General features: G+C 41.6%; 1 protein-coding gene across 1 annotated transcript; it reads left to right on the top strand.

Moving 5' to 3' along the window:
• The first annotated feature begins 2,304 nt into the window (after positions 1-2,304).
• On the top strand, positions 2,305-13,295 carry ZNF549 (zinc finger protein 549). The gene is made up of 4 exons (XM_021714927.1): positions 2,305-2,409; positions 7,989-8,115; positions 10,115-10,817; positions 11,157-13,295. Exons 1-4 carry the CDS (start codon positions 2,365-2,367, stop codon positions 12,163-12,165), a joined length of 1,884 nt encoding a protein of 627 aa, XP_021570602.1. The 5' UTR covers positions 2,305-2,364; the 3' UTR covers positions 12,166-13,295.
• Positions 13,296-14,091: the final 796 nt, after the last annotated feature.

Raw genomic sequence — 14,091 nt, 5'->3', positions numbered from 1 at the left:
ACCTGTGGTTCCAGGGGTCTTCCAGAGGGTAGTGTGTAAATAGTAAGCACCTTTGCATAGGTTGGATTTGAGGATGAGAGACTGTAAATTCATCGTTTTGAAGACTCAGTAGACATCACTCCCTGTGGAGCTAGAAAATGACCAACCAGATTAGCAGAACTGCCCAAGCCCAGCAGGTGCCTCTGCTCTGCCAGGAAAATCACACAAATACCCACTATTGTGTTACGATTGCCTATGGCACAGTATTTGGTACAGTGATATACTTTATGGGTTTGTATAGATTTAACAAATTAAATTTATGCAAGCAATTAGTAATTGATTGAAATAGCAATATATCTTTGTGCTCTAGTAAAAAAGAAAAAATATATATATATGTTTACACACTCACTTGGTTTTTGTCGTACATTCCTGGCAAAGAGCTTTGTAATCTCCTTAGTGAAAAATGTCTTTTGTAATCCATTACAAGCCCCTTTTGATAATACAGTCATGTATCACATAACACCGTTGGCCATATCTATTGGTGGTCCCATTAGATTACAATGCCATGTTGTTACTGTGTCTTTCTATGTTTATATATGTTTAAATACACAAATAATTATTATTGTGTTACAATTGTCTACGGTACAATATTCAGTACAGTGGCATGCTTTATAGGTTTGTAGACTAGGAGCAGTAGGCTGTACCATATAGCCTAGATGTCTGTCATCTAAGTTTGTGTAAGTACACTCTGAGATGTTGGCAAAATGATGAAATTGCCTAACATATTTCTCAGAACATGTCCTTGCCATTAAGTAATGCATGACTGAACAGTAGTCCTCTTTGTCCTTGGCAGGTAAGTTCCAAGACCCCTAGTAGATGCCTGAAACTGCAGATAGTATGGAACCATATATATATTATGTTATTTCCTCTACTTACATATCTATGGTAAAGTTCAATTTCTAAATTAGGCACAGTACAAGATTAACAACAATAATAATACAAAACAGTCATAGCAATATACTGTAATAAAGGTTACAGGAATATGATCCCTCTCTCAAAATGTCTTATTGTACAGTACTCACCCTTCTTTTTGTGATGAGGAAGGGACCGAGCTGGATTGCATGAGATTTTCTCATACTACTTAGAATATCATGCAATTTAGAACTTACAAATTATGTCTGGAATTTTCCAGTTAATTTTTTCAGACCAAGGTTGACTGGGAAACTGAAACTGCAGATGGAGAAACTGTGAATGAGGGGGTACTTCTGTACCTGAGTTTAAGAAGATGACTTAGGGTGAGAAGACTTAGGATTGGATTTCTAGATAGCCTCAGAGTGGAGCTTGTCACCAGACAGACCAAATGATGATAGAATTTTAACTTTCAGCCCCACCTCTGACCTCCAAGGAAAGAAGAAGGGCTGGAGATTAGGTTATATTAAATCTTGAACAGTGAGATTCAGGACACTTCCAAGAACACTGGGAAATGGTGGGAGGGTGATATTACAGAGAGAGTGTAGGAGCACCCTGCCACATCCCCTTCTCAGTATTTTGCCATATACATCTTTTATATTTGACTGTTCTTGAGTTGCATCCTTTATAATAAACTGGTAAATGTAAGTGTTATCCTAAGGTCTGTGAGTGATTCTAGTGAATTATTGAACTTAAGGGGAGGGGGGTCATGACAACCCCCAAATGTGTAGCCAAATTGGAGAGAATTACTGTGATCCTTACAGTGGCTTGTGATTGGCATTTGAAGTAAGTATAATTTTTTGTGACTGAGTTCTTAAACTTATGGATTCAGGTGCTAACTCCAGGTAGTGTCAGAATAGGAATAGTATTCAATTGTAGGATACCCAGTTGTTATCAGAATGAGAAGATTGATATTGAAAATGATATCACATATTTGATGTCAGAGAATCACAGAAACCTCTAATTGTTTTGTAAAAAGATCACATTAACATGAAGCCTCAAGTGGCAGGTAAGATACACCCAAATTTTCAGAAAGTTTACAGAAATGTTAATCCCGTGGTCAGTAATAGCTAAATCTTAGCATTAGACTTGCACTAATGAGTGTTATGCCTACAACAAACAGCACTATGAAGTAGCCACCATAAGTGTTTCCATTTTACAGCTGAAGACAATCTCAGAAAGGTTAGGTCTTTGTCCAATGCCATACAGTTGGCAAGAGCTAGGACTGAGAGCTGAGGTTTTATGTCAGCCTGAGATCACCCTTTTCCAGGACAAAACAGGGAGGTAATAACTCAGCCTTTGTAAATGCCACCATGATCACCTTTATCTCATAGCTCTTTCTTCCTACACATTGTCGTGGCAACAGAAGTGTTTGTGGAACCATCACAGGTAAGTGGAAGAAGTCCCAGGTCCTCAATGGCCCTAATCCTTACACTCCATAGTCCTGACACACAGATACAGGTAATACTGATATTCCGGTATTCTTTGTCCTTAGTCCTGGGGTCCTGGGACTGCTTCACAGTCAGGATCCTTAATCAAGGTCAGAAGTTATAAGGAGATGTTACCATGTCTGCAGCCAGTAAGATAAGGTGATGAAAGGTTTCCTGAGCATAGGAATCAGCATGACCAAAAGCCTGGGGATGAGAATGAAGTGGGCATGTTTCGGGAAATACAAGTTTCTATTCTGTCTGCTGGTAACAGACAAGGAAGGGCAAGAGTCAGTCCTGTAGTGACAGGTTTAGGAGCAAAGGTCTCTGCTCAGGGTGATGGGAGGCATGGAGGGTCTGGAGCAGAGGAGGGAAGTGATAGGACTCAGGTCTGTACAAGCTCTGTTGGCAGAGTGGATAACAGATTGTAAGAGTGAGCATGGATACTACTGTAACTGTTCCAGGTAAATGTTGATGTTAGCTTGAACAGAGCAGTGCTGTAAAATTTGGAAAGAAGGTTAGTTTCTCGTCTGTTTTATAAATAGGGATGTTTTTCTTTTGAGCATAATGAGAGAAAGAAGTCTGGAATAACCTTAAGGTTTTTGGTCTTAACAGATAAAAGTGTAAAAATGCCATCTGCTGAGGCTGAAAGCAAATGGTTAGAATTACTATCAGGAGTGCGGTTTCTCTTTTTACTTTAATTTCTTTTTTTAAAATTAAGGCTACTTTTTTTTTTTGAGTTGGAGTCTCATTCTGTCACCCAGACTGGAGTGCAGTGGCCGCTCCTGGCCACCGCAGCCTCGACCTGCCGGGCTCCAGTGATCATTCCGCCTCAGCCTTCTGAGTAGCCGGAATTACAGGCATGCAGTACCACACCCGGCTGATTTTTGATTTTTTGTAGAGATGAGGGCTCGCCAAGTTGCCCAAGTGGGTCTCGAACCCGTGGGCTCAGGCAATCCACTCACCTCAGCCTCCCAAGGTGCGGGATTACAGGCTGAGCCACTGAGCCCGACTAAAGGCTACTTTTTATAGTAGTTATAGGTTCACAGTAAAATTTGGAGGCAAGTATAGGTATACCCATATACCCCTGCCCCCACACATGCATATCTTTTCACATTATTAACAGCCATCCTTAGAGTGTAGGATATTTATTATAATTGATGAACTTTGTTTTATCCTGTCAAGCCCATGGCTGGGGTCACCCCAAAAGCAGCAAAGTGGAGTTACCACAAGGGGACGCCCCCCCCAAGTAACGCTGAAATGGGATTGATTGGGATGCCAGGTGCTCAGTTCAAAGCATTTATTAGAGAAACCTACAGAGTGCTGCAGCAATCCGCATGACGAGAGGTGAGAGAAAAGTTCTAAGTATATCTGCAGCAAGGGAGGTGTCAGGATATGCAGTTTAGATGAAGATTTAGGAATGTTGACTCAGGGCAAGGGCCGATTTCTTTGAGTGTTTTGGACAACTACCTAGATAACTTTATTGGTGCCTGGGAATGTTCAAGGCTCTGGTTTGGGTTCAGCCCTTTGTGGGAAAACCTGCAGCTGGCTGTGTAATAGAGTGGTCAAAGCACTCTGTTTTTCTACACACAAAGGAGAGGGAACTGGGGGACCCTACAAACCTACATTTACACATCAGAGTCCATAGTTTACCTTAAAGGTTCTTTCACTCTTGGTTTTGTACATTCTATGAATTGGACAAAGGTATAATGATATGTATCCATCACAGTATCATATAGAGTATTTCTATTGCCCTAAAAATCCTATGTACTCTATTTTATCTTTTTTCACCCCTCCACCCACAATCAGTAAGTGAATTTTTGGGGTAGTTGGGTCTTGTTTATTGTTGATTGTTCCACTCTGACCATGTATCTTTTTATTGGTACAGTTAGACCCTTGATGTTCAAAGTGATTGTGGATGTGGCTGGATTAGCTTCTACCATATCTGTTACTATTTTCTATTTGTTACATTGACCCCACCTCCTATTTTTGTCTTCCATTCTTTTTCTCCCTTTTGTGGTTTAAATTGAGCATTTTTTATTATTCCACTTTCCATGTTTCTGATCTCTATATAATTTCTTTCTCTCTAAATAATTTTTTTTAAACATTTCTTATGAGGCAAGTCTACTGGGTACAGATTCTTTTGGGAAAAAAAGTTTTCTTTTTGCAAGTCTTTCTCCTTTATTTTGGAACAATAATTTCACAAAGTACACAATTCTAGGTTGGTGGGGTTTTTCTCTCAACACTTTTTCACTCCATTTTTCTCAACACTTTTTCACTCCATGTTTCTCTTGTTTGCATGGTTTCTGAAGAGAAGCTGGGTGTCATTCTTATCTTTGTTCTATAGGTAAAGTGTTTTTTTCCCTAGCATTTTTCAGGATTAAAAAATCTTTAATACTCTGTGGTTTGAATATGACATGTCTAGGCGTAGGTTTTAGGGAAGACTTATTGTATTTTGTCATCTCTATGCTTTCTGGATCTGTGATTTAGTGTCTGACATTAATTTGGGGAAATTCTCAGGTTATTTTTTCTATTTAATTTTTCTTATTTTGGTATTCCTAGGATATGTATGTCACATGTTTTGTGGTTGACCCACAGTCATTTGATGTTCCAGGATTTTTTTGTTGTTGTTGTTGATTTTTCTTTGTGCCCATCGCTTTTTTTTAATCTTGGAGGTTTCTATTGATATATCTTTATGATTATGGACTCTAGTCTCATCCTTGTTGAGTCTTCTAATAAGCTCATTAAAAGTCTTCTTCATTTCTTTTACAGTATTTTTCATTTCTGGCACTTTTATTCAGTTCTTAGGATTCCCATCTCTACTTACACTGCCCATTTGTTGTTGCTTGCTGTCAACTTTATCTGTTAGAGCCCTTAGCATCTTATTTATAGTCGTTTTATTTTTTATTTTTATTTTTTATTTTTGAGTTGGAGTCTCACTCTGTCGCCCAGACTGGAGTGCAGTGGCTGCTCCCGGCCACCGCAGCCTCGACCTGCTGAGCTCCGGCGATCCTTCCGCCTCAGCCTTCCAAGTAGCCGGAATTACAGGCATGCGCTACCATGCCCGGCTGATTTTTTTATTTATTGTAGAGATAAGATCTTGCTGCCCAGGCGGGTCTCGAACCCCAGGCTTAGGCAATCCACTCACCTCAGCCTCCCAAAGGCGCGGGATTACAGGCAGAGCCACCAAACTCGGCTTATAGTCGTTTTAAACTACCAGTTTCATAATTCCAGCATCCATGTCATATCTAGGACTGATGCTTACTCTTTTCTTCAAATTGTTTTTTGCCTTTTGGTATTCCTTATGATGTTTTCTTATGATGTACTCAATAAAAAGAACTGCAGCAGTGTAGTGGTGAGGTATTGGAGGAGGGAAAGCATTCTAAGTCCTACAGTTAGGCCTCATTTTTTTAGTGAACCTGTGCCTGTGGACTGTAAAATTACGATTCTCAATTTTGGGGTGTCCCCCCCACTTCCATTATGTGGGAGAGGATGACTAGAGTGGGTTGTAGTTGGGTATTTCCCTTCCCCAGGTTAATTAGACTCTGATAATACCTCTGCAGATTAGGTTTTGGCTAACTAGTGACTCCTGAGCCTGGGCCTTGTTTAGGACAGAGTGCTATGGTGTATTTTTTTAATATATATTTTATTTTAAAGATGTGTGGCTTAATTCAGGATTAGGTATACAAGTGGACATTGTACAGGTAAAGTTTGGGCCTCCCTTTGGTCCCCACTTTGCCTGGTTTGAGATCAGGTACCCTTATTGATGTGTGTCCCCTACCTTCACCCCCACCCCACCCCGGCAATATCCTGCTGTTGCCAATCCCTTTCTTATAGTATTATGGTAAATGTTCAAGGTCTGCTTATGAGTGAGGTGTATTTTTTGTAATGGTTCATTTTCCCTTCCCTTTACTGGGAGCACAAGGGGATTTTTTTTCTGTATTTATCATAAGAACCTAGTTAAATTCCTGGAAGTAAATATCACAAGATTGTAGGGGTCCCCTATTACTGAGTCCCTCTGGAGTTTTTAGCTCTCAGAATTGTCAACACTGAGCCTCCAGCAATTCATGAATTATAGTTTAGATTTTCCTAACCTGGAACTGGTTCCCATGTTGGTTTCTTTTTATGTAAGCCTTGACTCTCTGTATTTATTCATCTGTCTCCAGTCTTGAGGGTAGTGATTTTTTCTGAGTCCTTACCTCTCTGTGGATTCTAAAAGAGGTGTTCATTTTTCAGTCTGTTCAGCTATTTACTTTCTATTATGATGGTGTGGTGACTTCCAGGTTCCTTACTTGCAAAACAAGTTAGAAGTCCAGGAGTTAGATTTTCGCAATGTGGAGTCTCATGTTGGGACCTGAGTGGTGGTATAAGGTGCACAGCAAGAAACAGACATCTGGAGTTCAGGGAAGGGATCCAGGTGAAAGCTGTCCCTTTAAAATCAAGGTCAGGGTTGATTTTAAAGGGAGGAATCTTCAGGTCACAGTGGCAATGTCATCAGCAGGGAAGGTTGAGGAGAGTATTCAATAACTGGATCTCTTGCATGGTTGCCTGGATAAAGGTGATAACCATTACTGAAAAACAGATGAGAGAGATTAGTGACCATGGGTGTCTAGGGGTAGGATAGGGAGAATGCAGCTGGCACGGGCTTTAAATTGGGAATGGTTAAAGAGAGTCATTCAGAGGCAAAGATGTAATGAAAGTCAGATGACACTGTGGTCAAGGCTGGTGCTTTTTTCCCCTCTGCTGGCTCAGACTTTTTCTCCCCTCTGCTGGCTCAGACTTTGTGATAGCCCTTGGTGGGACCTGAGGAGTTTCAGGCAGGATGACAGACTAGATTAGGAGCAAATTAGATTGACTGGGAGAATTAGACTGGTGGGATCAGTTGGGGCCTGGACTTTGAGTATAGGTAGAGAGAAGGAAAGATGTAACTAGTGTGGATACAGCATAGGCAGAACTGAAGAGGGGAAGGGCATCTATCAACTGAGTTCCACACCAGGTCTGGGTGGCTGAAACTGGAGCCAGAAGCCAGACCAGATGGGGAGGTCTTCATAACAGTGCTGAACCTGTCTCTGGTTTGTGTCCAACAGAGATGTAGGGTAATGCTGGATCCTGGTTACAATTGGCAATTATTCTTGAGTGCCTTGAGCAGAGTGGCATGTGGAGAAGCCAGTGAGGTGCCTGTGGCATGGACCCAGGAGGTAGCCGTGGTATGGAGAGTGTAGCAGTCATGGTCTGGAGATGTGAGAGAACTGCCTTTCCAGGAGAGATGTACAAATGGGAGGGAGTGTGAATGGATGTACTCAAGGTTCTTATACTCAGGATTTAAGCCAGCAGGGTGAGCACAAGATTGGGTGTATGTGGTATGATCTGGGTCTCCAGGGAAATTAACTAGCAGATGCATCGGTAAGATTCTGTATACAAGGCCTAGAGCCCAGTTGGCACTACCTCTCTACCCTTACAGCAGTGGTGACTGGAGATATGGGGAGATGGAAGGTAGCAGTGGCACGAGGATCTGGTATCTCCTCTCAGTTGGGCAACTGGGGAGGAGGGAGATTTACTGGGTGTCCTGGGGCTTAAGACTGCTCATGAACTCACCTGTCCCCCTTATGACAGGGCCATGTCACCTTTGAGGATATTGCTGTGTACTTCTCCCAGGAAGAGTGGGAGCTCCTTGATGAAGCTCAGAGATGCCTGTATCATGCTGTGATGCTGGAGAACTTTTCACTTATGGCCTCAGTGGGTAAGATCTCTCAAGGTCACACCAACAGGTTATGCTGGACTCTGCTTTTTCACTTTTTCCAGGAGTTGCCCTATCTTTCCCAGAGTTGGACTATGAACCCTGCTTCCTTCCTTTTCCTGACATAGGTACTGTATTTGCAAGGTCTGGGTTTTTTGCAGCCCTAATACCTACTGTACTGAAGCCTTTCAGCTAAAGGTTTTTGTTGAGGGTCTTTTTATTTTTATTTTTGTGTTGGAGTCTCACTCTGTCACCCAGAGTAGAATGCAGTGGCACAGTCGTGGCTCACTGAAGCCTCAAACTACTGGCCTCAATCACTTCTGCCTCCTGAGTAGCTGGGACTGCAGGCATACACCAGTACATCTGGCTAAATTTTTTTTTTTTGTAGACAAGTTCTCACTATGTTGCCCAGGCTGGTCTTAAACTCAGGAAATTCTCCCTCCTTAGCCTTCCAGAGTGCTGGGATTACAGACGTGAGTCACTGTGCCCATCCAGATTCAGAGTCTTATAACCTCCTTGGCTTTGCCACTCCTCACTAAGGTGATGTTCAGATCTGTGGCAGACCTGTGTTACAGGTTTTTCCTCTGCCTTTAATAGGTTTTTTGGGAGCCTGTCTTTTTCAGGAATTGCAGGCACTTACATGGTCACTGTTAGTAGGAAACATTAGGCGATGACAGCAAGACCCTCTCCCAAGATTTTTTTTTAAAATAAATTTATCTTCTGCATTCTGTCATGAGTGGAGACTCTCTGGGTTAGTGTTTTTTACTCAACTAACTGTTTTCCCCTTAGGACATCTACCTTCCAGGTCCCAGATAGTCTCCTGACTTGAGCCAGAGACAGGGGAGAGCCCTGTGTTCCTAACACAGTGATGAAGGTTCCAGCCATAACAAGAGGGGTTAACAGCATCTGGGGCCTTGTGAGTAGGAGCAGCGAAGGGACATGATTTCAGGGATGAGCTCAGATCACACTAGCAAAAGTCCTATGCTCTCACTATTTTGGTTCCAAGACTTGTGACCATACCTCACTTCTGTCTTTCCTCTGCCTACTTGATGTTTTGCTTGCTTATCATTTCTACTGTGACTTATGACCCCTGGCTGTCCCCTACCTCTCTGTCTCCCACATCTCTTCAGTTCCTCATCTGCAGGTTTCTCCAACATTTGCAAACACTTAACGTATTATGAGATTTACATAGGTGCTTTTCAATTTATGATGGGGTTATATTCTGATAAACCCACTGTAACTGAAAATACCATTAATATACCTAATTGTTGAACATTTGACTTAGCAACACAGTACACTGCAGCATATCAGTTGTTTAGTCTCGTGATTGCATGGCTGACTGGGAGTTTCTGACTGGGAACTGTGGCTGACTGAGAGCTGCAGCTCTCTACTACTGCATCATAGGAGAGTACCACACCACAACAAGGGCATTACAATGTAGCAAATGTGAGCAAGTTTTCAGTGAGAAAGTTCATGTTATTGAGCATCAGAGAGTTCACACTGGAGAAAAGGCATCTAAACACAGTGAACTTAACCAACTTAAAGTATGGTTTCTACTGCATGCATATTACTTTGCACCATTGCAAAGTTGAAAAGTCGTAAGTTGAACCATTTTGTAAATAAAGGACTACCTGTATACTTAAGTAATCGTTGAACATTAGCTTCCCAGTTGCAGTTGCATTTTGGGGGGGATGAAATGCACTTCTCCAGCAGACGAGGTCCTGTTCAAAACCATTGATAGAGAAGTGAGTTGTAGATTTTTCTTCTTCTTTCTCCCACAGTACCCGGTTACTTGTTTTCTTACTGGTTGTGGGCCTCTCCACATTGTAACCTTTAGAGGCCTGGTACTGCAAGCATTGACTTCCTTGACATGACCCCAGCTCCATTTTCCTGATAACAAATTCATGGATTCATCCCTGCTTGTGTCATGCAAGTATTTATAAGAGGCTTAATCCCTTTCACCAAAGTATGCATATATGTCACTTCATTTTTGTGCTTTTAGGTTCTTGGCATCTAGTAGAGGCTGAGGAGGCCCCTTCTGATCAGACTGTTTCCACAGAAAACGTGTCACAGGCCAGGACTCCAAAAGCCAATCCTTCCATCCCAAATACTTATCCCTGTGAGATGTGTGTCCTGATCATGAAAGACGTTTTGTACCTGGCTGAACACCAAGGAACAGTTCCTGGGCAGAAACTGTATACTTGCGTGGCATGTGGGAAACAGTTTCCATTTATTTTGAACCTACACCAGAACAGTGGAGAGAAACACATCAGAAGGGAAGAGAACAGTGATTCGCTTCTGAATGGCTCTACAATCTCTGTGTTAGGCAATCTTTTTGCATACAAAGATGTTGACAATAATTTCCTAGCCAGCCTGGGCCTTCTCCAGCACTATACCATCTCTAATGGAGAGTATCCACATAGAAGCAGCGAGACCTTTCATACTCAACAAGGGCATTACAAATGTAGCAAATGTGAGCAAGTTTTCAGTGAGAAGGTTCATGTTATTGAGCATCAGAGAGTTCACACTGGAGAAAAGGCATCTAAACATAGTGAATGTAGGAAATCCTTGAGGTCTAAATACTCACTTGAACACCAGAGAATGCATAATGGAGGAAAGCCTTATGTGTGCAATGTATGTGGAAAATCATTCCGTCACAGACAATCATTTGTTGGTCACCAACGGAGAATCCACACTAGAGAGAGGCCTTATATGTGCATTAAATGCGGGAAATCCTTTATTTATTCCTATGACCACATTCGACACCAGAGAATTCACAATGGAGAAAAAGCTTATGAATGCAATGAATGTGGGAAATCCTTTATTTACAAACAGTCACTTCTTGATCATCAAAGACTCCACACGGGAGAAAGGCCTTATGAGTGCAATGAATGTGGGAAAGCCTTCATCCACAAAAAAAGACTTCTTGACCACCAGAAAATCCACACTGGAGAAAAGCCTTATATGTGCAATGTATGTGGAAAATCATTTCTCTACAAACACACACTCATTGGGCATCAGCAGAGAATTCACACTGGAGAAAGGTCTTACGTGTGCATTGAATGTGGGAAATCCTTGAGCTCCAAATACTCACTTGTTGAGCACCAGAGAACCCATAATGGAGAAAAGCCTTATGTGTGCAATGTATGTGGGAAATCATTCCGTCAAAAACAATCGTTTGTTGGTCACCAGCGAAGAATCCACACTGGAGAGAGGCCTTATATGTGCATTGAATGTGGGAAATCTTTCATCCATTCCTATGATCACATTCGACACCAGAGAATTCACACTGGAGAAAGGGCTTATGAATGCAGTGAATGTGGGAAATCCTTCATTTACAAACAATCACTTCTCGATCACCAGAGAATCCACACTGGAGAAAGGCCTTATGAGTGCAATGAATGTGGGAAAGCTTTCATCCACAAAAAAAGACTTCTTGAGCACCATAGAATCCACACTGGAGAAAAGCCTTATGTGTGCATCAAATGTGGGAAATCATTTATTCGATCCTCTGACTACATGCGACACCAGAGAATTCACACTGGAGAAAGAGCTTATGAGTGCAGTGAATGTGGGAAAGCCTTCATCTCTAAACAAACACTTCTTAAGCACCACAGAATCCACACAAGGAAAAAGCCTTATGAATGTAATGAATGTGGGAAAGGCTTCTACCTTGAGGATAAACTTCTTCAGCACCAAAGAATACATGCCAGAGAAAAACTTTATGAGTGCAGTGAATGTGGGAAAGCCTTCAGCCACAAAAAACTTCTTGAGCACCAGAAAGTTCATACTGGAGAAAAGCCCTGTGAATGTACCGAATGTGGGAAGTGCTTTAGATACCACACCAGCCTCATTCAACACCAGAAAGTTCACAGTGGAGAGAGGCCTTATAATTGCACTGCATGTGAGAAGTCTTTCATTTATAAAAACAAACTTGTTGAGCATCAGAGAACCCACACTGGAGAAAAGCCTTTTGAGTGCAACAGATGTGGAAAAGCTTTCAACAAAAGGTATTCACTAGTCAGGCACCAGAAAGTTCATACAAGAGAATGATCCTAGCCATTGAGGGGTTGTACTATTCCCTTGTTTACCATAACACACCAGAGAGAAGATTTTTCAATTGAACTGTTAGAAGTTGAACCTTGTACATCTAAAGATCAGTAGTTAGATTCACTACAAGGTCCAGGTATTTGGGAAACTTTTTGGAGCTAACTTCTACTTTCTAGTCTGCCCAGCATTGCAGCAGCCACTACCATGTGGTATATTCCCCATATTGTCCATCAGTCATTCACATATGCTCAAGGAATATCAAATCCTGAAGGGAATCATGAATATGGAGCCTATTGAGTATTTCCTCCATCCTACCAAACTGAGACATAGACAAGAACCACCTTTGGCCAAGAAGAGCACTCTGGGTTCTAGCAACCTGTGGAGGTTTACCTTCTTCCTGGATATTGTTTTTTCCTTTTCCTTTTTTTTTTTTTAAATGTGATCACTGTGGTAGGAGTTTTCTTATTCCACTCAAGAGTATGTGCTTGTGTGTGTGTTCTGCCAATGTGAGGGGTAAACAACCTTTGTAGGAACTTCAACTTTGTGTGACCTTAATCATGTGGTGTGGATGCCATACTTATTTGTAGCTCCAGAGGTCTCACTGAAAAGAGACATTTGTAACAAACTCAAGTGCTAGAATCTGTATGAATTGGTTTTTTTGTTTCTAGTGATGTCCCATATATCCTAGCACTGTTCAGGGGAAGCTGCTTCTTAGTTCCTTCAGCGTAAGTGCGCTGAAGGACAAAATTTGGTTGAGAGATGACTTTAAGACCTACTAGGGCCAGGTAAGAACGTAAGCCCAGAGATGTTAGTGTGATGGATAAGGAGTGAAAAGATTGCAGCCACTAGTAAATGTGTCCCCTTCTAAGGGTACATCTTGAAATGTTGCTATGACTTCATGGTTTGGGGGTGTGTAGAAATTCTCAGGACCTCCTAAGTAAGTCTTGTGTTATCAAATATTCTGGCTTCCTTAAAAGATGCATATTTTTGTGTGGAACCATTTATTTTAAAACACGGTGCAGTTTTCAAACAGAAAACTTGTCCTTCTAAGGAAGCTTGTTCATGTGGTTTCTTGTCCAATACTAAGTTTTGATATTTCCTCATATAATCTCAATAAATCCTTGCATTAGAAATATGTGCTTATGTCTTCTTTTTCTTTTTTTCTTTCTTTTGAATTGGAACCCCACTCTGTCACCCAGGCTGGAGTGCAGTGGCATGCTTATGGCCACTGCAGCCTCCACCTACTGGGCTCTGGCGATCCTTCTGCCTCAGCCTTTCAAGTAACTGGAACTATAGGCATGCACCATCATGCCCAGCTAATTTTTTGATTTATTATAGAAATAAGGTCTCACCAAGTCACCCCCGCTGGCCTTGAACTCCTGGACTCAGGCAATCCTCTCGCTTTAGCCTCCCAGAGTGCTGGGATTACAGGCTTGAGCCACCAAGCCCGGCCTTGCTTATGTCTTCTATTTTGACTTTTCATTCACTTTGTCTTCCAAGAAAAAGTTCTTAATTTTGATAAAGTCTTAATTTGTCTATTTGTTCTTTTACTGATTGTTCTTTGAGCGTTATTAAAAGAAATGGGCCAGGCACAGTGGCTCAAGCCTGTAATCCCAGCACTTTGGGAGGCGGAGGTGAGAGGATTGCTTGAGCTCAAGGGTTCAAGACCAGCCTGAGCAACATGGCAAGACCTCATCTCTACAATAAATCAAAAAATTAGCCGGGAGAGATTGGGTGCATAGGAAGGGTGAGGAATGGGGATCCTGCTGTTTTTGGTCAAAAACTGAACATAGCATGGTATGGGTTGAAATAGTAGAAGTCAGTTTCTAGCTCTTGTCTTAGAATTAAATAACTAACTATATCTTAACATTAAAGTGACATATCTCCCAGATAAAAATACTATAGTATACTTTTATAAATTTGATTTGG

Source organism: Carlito syrichta, unplaced genomic scaffold, assembly GCF_000164805.1.
Source record: "Carlito syrichta isolate Samal-C Ts95f unplaced genomic scaffold, Tarsius_syrichta-2.0.1 Scaffold305877, whole genome shotgun sequence".
NCBI classification, from domain to species: domain Eukaryota; kingdom Metazoa; phylum Chordata; class Mammalia; order Primates; family Tarsiidae; genus Carlito; species Carlito syrichta.
The sequence above is the reverse complement of the archived record's forward strand: the minus strand, read 5'-3'. Positions and strand labels throughout refer to the sequence as shown.